At 44.9% G+C, this 8649-nt stretch overlaps 1 protein-coding gene across 1 annotated transcript; it reads right to left on the minus strand.

The window, feature by feature from the left end:
- Positions 1 to 5542: 5542 nt before the first annotated feature.
- On the minus strand, positions 5543 to 8422 carry LOC123133779 (probable rhamnogalacturonate lyase B). Its single transcript, XM_044553184.1, has 6 exons — positions 8212 to 8422; positions 7835 to 7959; positions 7678 to 7734; positions 6528 to 7588; positions 6119 to 6389; positions 5543 to 6035 (listed from the first exon to the last, which is right to left on the minus strand). The coding sequence occupies exons 1-6, from the start codon at positions 8341 to 8343 to the stop codon at positions 5669 to 5671; spliced, it is 2013 nt and encodes a 670-aa protein (XP_044409119.1). The 5' UTR covers positions 8344 to 8422; the 3' UTR covers positions 5543 to 5668.
- Positions 8423 to 8649: the final 227 nt, after the last annotated feature.

The following is an 8649-nucleotide window of genomic DNA, read 5'->3' on the forward strand; positions in this document are numbered from 1 at the left end:
TTCGAACCGTGCAAGATAGGCAGATCCATTGTGGGGCCATGGGACCGTGGCACAATGGCACCCATTAACAATTTGAAAAAGGAAATTATTTAGAGTCAATTACACCAGTAGTGCTTAAACTTAGCGAGAAAAGTCACTTTAGTGTTAAAACTTGTGGAATACATTGAATGAGTGCAAGAACTTGGCTTGGACGTTCATATACGATGCAAATCCTGCTCATATACGCCCGCGGCACTGACATGACACTGTATATATGTACTCTGCCAACATGGCAGTGATACGGTCCCACTTGTCAGCTAGCAGTACGAATTATTAATAGTTGCCTGTGTGGCATCGGCTCGGTCCCACCTGTTAGCCAAATAATACAAATAACAGAAAAAAGTAAAAATACTATTACACCGCGAGGGTTCGAACTTGTGAACTCAGCGTTACTAGCGAGCGCCAATCGCCAACCAGCCGACTAATTTCATTAACTAAAGGATGCACATTGTTCTTATCTTTTCAGAATCAAACGGGCTACTGCCATTGCCGCCCAGTTTGCGCTGTCATTTTCTTATAGAAATTTCTAAAACATATGTAAATTATGACCATGTGTTAAATATAATATATTACATAATAAATATTCATATTGATTTAAAAATTATTCAGTCACATATGAAATATCCATATGATTAAATCATGAATTAAAAATTTAACAATTTACATGTTTAATAAAAATATTAAAGTAATTTTTAATTTGTTTATATATCTAAAAAGTTACCGTACGAGTTTAAAAATGTTCACTATTTTAATAAAATAATGATGTAGTGTACAAAAGTGTTCAACATTTAAGAATCTTTTATGTTGATTTAAAAATTGTTCACATGTTTTTATAAAGTTAATTAGTTTTTACATAAAAAATATTTTTTTAATGAAAAATAAATATGAGCCTAGTGTGCGCATAAATTGCGGATCGTCAATTGAACAATATTTAAATTATGTTACCGTTTTTATAATTCGTATTTTTTAAGTTAAATGAATATGTTTTCAAATAATATGTGATTATTTTAATTTATGCTACTTCCTTCTTCTTTGGATTACAATTTCAATATATGCTGTTTGGTTGAAAGGATATAAAATGTATGTATGCACTTATATTCAAAAGTTATTGGTTATGTAGCTCTCAGAAAAAGAGTGATTTGTCTTGTTAGGTAGCCACGCGCCCTGGGAAAGTTGTTCTGGTTCGAACGTCCAGTACTTTCTTCTCCTTTGGATTAAAATTATAACAAATTTTAGTTAATGAATATGAACGCTGTGTGTCCAGTTATGATAACTAAAGTCGTTTGCCAGTTTGCTGGTTCGAAATAGGAGAGCGCAGTATTTTTTTTTCTTGTTAATATTATATATGCTCTTTGGCTGACAGGTGGGACCCAGCCAATGCCATATAGGCAACTACTAATAATTTGTCTTGCTAGCTGATAGATGTGACCCAATTACTGCCGCGTGGGCAGAGTATACATATACAAAGCCATGTTAGTGACGCGGGTGTATACGAGCGAGATTTGCACCATATATGCACGCCCCAGCCAAGTTCTAGCACTCGTTTAATGTATACCATAAGTTTTAGCACTAAAATGATTTTTCATGTCAAGTATAAGTACCGGTAGTGTAATTGACTCAATTATTTACATACAAATATTCATGTTCGGGAATGGCTACTCCTCAATCGACTGAAATGAGTATTGGGTCAGTCGATTGACCCAAATTCTGTTTCAGTCAATTACGCAGCATCTGCACAATGCCAGGCAGCGCCACGCAGCGTCTGCACAAGCCCATAGCTGGACCATGGGCTGCTCCAGCCGGGTACGGCAGTATAGTATTGGCCAAGCCTTTGTAGATAACCAATGAATGGACTAAAAAAATGACCAATGAATAGCACTCTCACACATATTTGCATGCAATGGTTAGTGGTATATGGGCAATCTCACACATGTATATTTACTTTTATACATGTGCAGTCTCACCGTTGAATAGCACTCTCACACATAATTAATTTTTATACATACACATATGTGGAAAATGTATTATTACTATGCAAAACTGAGCATAATATAATGAGATTTCCACAAAAAAAGTGTTTTCTAAATAGTAATAGGTTAGTGACATCGGCATTATCCTTACAAAAGAAAAGGAAATAAAACTAAAAATGAAACAAAAACTTAGAAAATGAAGTTTTCTATAGAAGAACGAAATCATTGCATTGGTATAATCCTTTCAAAAAAACCAAAAATATATCAAAAATCTGTAATTTTCTAGGAAATTATAGAACACTTTAAGAAGAAAGAAAATGAAAAAGAAAAAACTTTCAAAACATGAACACAATTTGCACTGAGATTGCACTTTTTGAAATACGCAAAGATAAGCATATAATAGTGCATTTTTCGCATTCTACTATAATTTACACAAAATGCAACTGAAATAATCTATTTCTTTAAGAAGAAAGAAAATAAATAAAACTTGCGCACAACTTTGCACTCAAATTGCACTTTATCATAATATGCAAAAATAATCATATAATCATGAAATTTGGGCACATATTATATATTATTTGTATGTATATAATTACACTCAGCCAAAAACCAACAAAAACAAAAAAATAAGCAAGAAAGGAAAGAAAAAGGAAAAAACATTCGAAACTTGCGCACAATTTGCACTGATATTGCACTTTTTGAAATATGCAAAGAATAAGCATACAATAGTGCATTATTCGCATTCTATTATAATTTACACAAAATATAACTGAAATAATCTATTTCATTAAGAAGAAAGAAAATTCAAAAAACTTGCGCACAACTTTGCAGTCAAATTGCACTTTATCGTAATATGCAAAAATAATCATATAATCATGAGATTTGGGCACATATGATATATTATTTGTATGCATATAATTGCACTCAGTCAAAAACCCACAAAAACAAAAAATAACCAATAAAGGAAATAAAAAACAAAAAAACTTTCGAAACTTGCACACAATTTACACTGATATTGCACCTTTTGAAATATGCAAAAAAAAAATAAGCATATAATAGTGCATTTTTCGCATTCTACTATAATTTACACATAGTGTAACTGAAAATAATGCATTTCCTTTAAGAAGAAAGAAAATTAAAAAAAACTTGCAACTAAGCATCAAAATTGCACTTTATCGTAATATGCAAAAATAATCATATAATCATTTTTGGCACATATTATATGGGAAACGTTTGGGGGCGGGGCACCGGCGGAACGATTCGGCCGGTCTCCCTCTTCCTCGCGCAGCGCACGTACAGGAGGGCACCAGCGCCGGCAGGCACCACGCGTCGGCCAGGCGACCAGCGCGCTCCTTCGACCACCGCCGCCAGAGAAGAGCGCCCTGTCGTCCGCGTGCGGCCGCCCCTCACCGGATGTCGTTCGCGTGCGGCCGCCCCTCGCCGGATCTCGTTCGCCTGCGGCCGCCCCTCGCCGGATCTCGTGCGCCTGCGGCCGCCCCTCACCGGACTACTACCCCTCTGCCTCTTCCCAGAATCCGCCCCTCTGCCTCTCCCTGGAATCCGCCCCGGCCGCCCCTCGCCAGACCTTGCAGCGCTCGAGCCTTCCCAGCCATGGCAGACTACACCCCACGGTGATTTTTTTTGTTAGAACCAGTTGTAGCAAATTCAATCGCCGGTGGTAGCAAAAATCTACTACTGTTGCAGCAAAACGCTACATCTAGTAAATAAAAAAGCTTCAAACCAGACTCGGAACACATGAAGAGCTGCAACCGTTTTAACAAAAGCTTCATCCCGCAGATGAAAAAGTTTCAACCCAGAGATTGAAAATCTTCAACCAGACACTACAAAAGTTGCAACCGTTTAAAAAAAAGCTTCATCCCGCAGATGAAAAAGCTTCATTCGCAGATGAAAAAGCTTCTACAAGAGATCGAGAAAGCTTCAACCAAAATGTTGGAACCTGCGACGATGTCATTTTTGCTGGAACCAGCGACATCGTTTGCTACAACCAGCGACTCACTTTGTTGCGACCCTTCACGGCGAGCTACAACTGGCGACGACGACGGCGACGCGTTTTTGCTATAACCGCACTGAATTTTTTTGCTAGAAGTGGCTTCATTTTTTTGCTGGAACCGGCGGATTTTTTTGCTTCAAACGGTGACATCCGTAGAATTTTTGCTGGAACCGGCCATTAGATTTGCTGGAAAACGGTGACGGCGAGGACGGCGACCGGCGACCAGGAGTGGCAAGGACGGCGACCGGGGGCGACGAGGACGGCGACCGGAGGCGAGGACAGCGACCGGGCGGCAACAAGGACGGAGATCGGCAATCGGGGGAAAGGACGGCGACCTGGCGGCAACAAGGACGGCGACCGGGGGCGAGGGCCGCGAGCCGGCGACGAGGACGGAGACCGGCGACGAGGACGGCCACCAGAGGGGACTGAAGGCGCGGCGACGAGGGCACTGAGCAGGAGCTACAGATCTAACCCGAGGTAGAAGAAGCCCAGGACGAATCGTTTTTTTTTTTTGCTGCATCCAGTGGCCACGCGGGCTCGCATCCAAGGGCTGGGGCTGGACCAGCCGAAACTTTCGGCCGGTGCGCCGGCGCCTAGCATCGCCCATATTATATAGTGTTTATATGTACATAATTACACTCAGCTAGAAATCCACAAAAAAATAACCAGTAAAGGAAAGAAAAGGGGAAAAAGAAAAATTGCATAGAAATAGAAAAAAATAAAAAATAAGAAATTTGCACACAATTTACGCAGAAATTGCACTTTTTTATAATATACAAGAATAAGTATATAATAATAGAATCCTCACAAAAATGAAAGTTTTCTGAAAAGAAATGAATTAGTGACATTGGTATTACCATTAAAAAAGAAAGAAAATGAAACAAACACTAAATCAAAAACAAAATAATGAAGTTATGTAAGAAAAAAATGAATTAGTGGTTTTGGTGTTACCCTTCAGAAAAAAATGAAATAACTACTACAACAAAATCAAAATAATGAAGTTTTCTAAATAAGAATGAGTTAGTTCCATTGATATTTTCCTTTAAAAGAGGAAAGAAATTATAAAATAATCAAACAATAACAAAATTTACACACAATACATACAAACAATTGTGCTTTCAATAATATGCAAGAATATACATATGGTAGTGGAATTATCACAGAAAATACAACTATAATGAAACCATACTGTTTTAATATTATGTAAGAAATAAGCACATAATAATGCATTTTTCACAGAATTACATTTTATAAAGATATTATAAATTACTTATGTGTATATATTTTGTATTCACCCAATGTCCAAAATATACCCATAAAAACGACAAAAAAACAGAAGCAAAAACGCACACAAACAACCTAATAAGAAAACACGTAATGGGCTTCAGCCCAACAAAAAATTGACTGACCCAAAATAGGGGTCAATCAAAAAACATGCAGCCCAATACAGGACAACACACACAACAGGAAAAAAACAACTAGCACACATCTTGAAGCAACAATCAACGGTTAAAAAATCGACTGACTCAAAATGTAAAACTCAGTCAGCTGACATGTAGCTAAAGTGTTCATGTTCAATTTAGTCTTCCAGAACATCTCAACAAGCAACTCTGTTCTACACCATTCAAAAAAAAAAAACTATGTTCTATCAAGAACCGGGAGGCCCTTCGAACCGTAAGTAGTCGTACATGACCCCTAAGAATATGCTGTTCGCCCTCGTCTGTGTGATATGGATGGTGTTGTCTCCTTGCCGGAGCAGCCTCCCGCTGATCGGGAACTCGAAGCTCCACTGCGTGCCGTGGTCGCCGTGCCTCGCGATCGCGTTGCCGTCGCCGAACGCCGGCGTCCCGAAGACCCCGCCCACACGCCTCGTCGCCCCGTTCACCTGGACCTGCAGCCTCGCCGCCTGAGCGGCCGCCAGGGCGACGCGCAACGTGTAGCTGCCGCTGGGCACGACGCGGTCCAGGCGGAACCGGATCTGCCTCGTCGTCGGTACGATGTCGTCGCCGACCTTTCTGCACGACAGATCAACGTCGGTCAGTACCTGTGCCGTTTTGGCTTGGACTAAAGTGGAAATGGACCCATGTATGTGTCTTACCTTGTGACATGTGCGAAGTACCAGTCCTTGGAGTGGTGGCTTTCGCCGACGGTGTAGACGAGATCGTCCGTCGGGTACAGTTGGGCGTACCTCTCCCACAGCCCGTACTGCCTGTACCTGTCTTTGTTCTGGAAGAGCTTGTTGAGGTACTTCGGGTCGGGGTCGGGGACGAACATCTCCTTCGCGCTCCGGTCAGGAACGCCGATCTCCCACAGCGTCGGCCCTGATCTCGGAGCCTCGTACACAAGATCGCCGAGGTTGATTGCGCCGCCTGTTTCAAGGTTGAAAATCGAACAAACCAGACCGTCAGCAAAACTGTACAGAGTTGGTGCTCGATCATGCAGACTCTCAAACAAATGCTACTGAAATCTGCAAACTGAGACACTAGCTCAAATCTAGGAGTACTAACCGGGTGTTACGGTGACGCGGGTGGTGTTCATGTAATCGCCGAGAACCCCAGGAACCCACGCGTAGAGGTTGTACTCCCCTGCCCGGACGTTGTCAATGGTGAACTCGCCCGAAGTGTTCGACGCCGTCGTCCAGAACTGGTAGCCCTTGCTCTCCGTCGCCCACGAGCCAGGCTGCCCGGGCGCGGCCAGGCCAACGTAAGCTGCCCGAGCGGGCATGTTGTCCCTGCTCACGTACCTGTCCCTTACGAGCAATCGGCCGGTGACGGAGCCTCTCTCCCCGGCCTTGTGGAAGTCCGGCGACTCCGGGAAGCTGTAGGGCCACTTGGCAGCCTCGGCCTGGGCCGTCGACTTGGCGTCCTCCCAGAGCGCCCGCGGGTCTCCCTTCTCCGAGTTAGAGTTGAGGTAGACGAACACGGGACCCATGACCTTCTTCCACTGCTCGCCGTCCCCGATGCGCGCCACGATGTCGTCCCCGACGTAGTGCGACCCATGGAACACGCTCAGGCACGTCGGGCCGACATGCGAGGTAAGGTCGCGCTTGAGCGGCCCGCCGCTCTTGAACTCGCTGCTGGGGGTGACGACCCAGAAGCCGACGTGGCTCGGCTGGCCGCTGCTAGTGCTGACCCACCCGTGCACCTTGTTGTCCTTGGTGTCCAGCGTGTACTGGTACTTGTCGTCCACCTCCCCCTTGAACTCCGGCTCCGCCGGGTCGACCAGCAGCACCGCCTCCTTGTACGCCAGCGGGGAGCTGCGGGGCGCGTCCCGGTCGGCCGCCCGCGGCATGTACCGCTGGACGTCGTCCGAGACGGCCATGTAGTTGAACCTGTCCGTGTTGAGCTTGAAGGCGAGCCGGGCCAGGCTGATGTCGATGGCCGGCGTGTCCGCGCCGTGCTCCAGGATGGCGTAGCTGTAGAACCCGGAGCTGCCCTTGAGCATCACCAGCCTCTTGTCGAAGTTGAGCCGGACGCCGTTCCGACGTCCCGGGCTGTACGTGCTCCGGAACGACAGCTCCACCTTGTCGTCGCTCTGCGTTACCACCCTGAACTCCGAGCCATCCAGTCTGCGTACATATACAATATAGCGATTCTAGCTTAGTATTTGCACTTCATATATTTGACAATGCGATTAAGTTAATTCGCGATCACGTACGAATTGAGCAAGCCTCGTTGATCGGAGCCGGGGATGTTCCACACCATATCCCAGTACCTGCAAAAGGTTAATTACAAATCATATATACAGATCTTTTCAAAATAAATTACCAGAACAAATTAATTAACACGCAAGCAAGCATGAAGCATGTACTAACCCGCCAGTGTTTCTGCTCCTGGTGGAGTGCAGCAGGTTCGTCCGATCCCCGCCGTAGCGGACGCCGGTGATGTGGCCCCCGGGCCTCGACAGCGACACCTGCACCAACCCGTTGTCCACCACCACCTGCATGCATTGCACACGTAAGTATCTAAGTTATACGTACGGATCGTACGTATATATGTACATGCAGCTTCAAACGCTTGATTGCATATGATTCTATGGCCCAAAAAAGCCGTCGATATAATCAGCATGCAGGTAGTTTGAAAAAAAAATGCAGATAACACAGCTAGCTGTCGGAACCAACGACGAATTCGATCCATGAACGCGCACCAACGACGTGAATGTAGCATTGTTGCATGCCAGATATATGCGCACCTGTCTACTATCTACGCGCAGCGTAACACCGCCGCGGGGTCCCGACGATGGCGCCGCCGACACGGCGGTGGCGACCTGCAGCACCAACGACACGGCGACGGCGAGCAGGATCAAGCGCGCCGTCGTTGCCATCGTGAGGTGTCAAGTTCGCGTGCCGTGGCGTACGTGCAAAACTGATGAGCAGCACGCGATCGATACCGTGATGCCGAGAGTCGATTCAACTTATTGCTCGTACCGTAGCTCATGGACTCCATATATGTGGTGCTACGGCCTGGGCGCCGAACTAGCGCGGGACCGAACCGGACTGCGATACCTTTTAATTTGAGCGTGGAACGGACGGAGTGCGATTTAGTTCTTCACTCGAAAGTGGCCCATGAATCCCTGCATCAACAAACAGCCCACAATAATCGACGGAAAGGCCCATGAAGCCCTCCTAGC

Source organism: Triticum aestivum, chromosome 6B, assembly GCF_018294505.1.
Source record: "Triticum aestivum cultivar Chinese Spring chromosome 6B, IWGSC CS RefSeq v2.1, whole genome shotgun sequence".
Classification (NCBI taxonomy): domain Eukaryota; kingdom Viridiplantae; phylum Streptophyta; class Magnoliopsida; order Poales; family Poaceae; genus Triticum; species Triticum aestivum.

What these genes read in the sequence shown, in the direction of transcription:
- LOC123133779 (XM_044553184.1), bottom strand. Translation starts at nt 8,343, where the DNA reads ATGGCAACGACGGCGCGCTTGATCCTGCTCGCCGTCGCCGTGTCGTTG. An exon ending in TGCGCGTAGATAGTAGACAG is followed by an intron (nt 7,960 to 8,211) that starts GTGCGCATATAT and finishes CAATGCATGCAG; the next exon opens with GTGGTGGTGGACAACGGGTT. An exon ending in TACTTCGCACATGTCACAAG is followed by an intron (nt 6,036 to 6,118) that starts GTAAGACACATA and finishes TCTGTCGTGCAG; the next exon opens with AAAGGTCGGCGACGACATCG.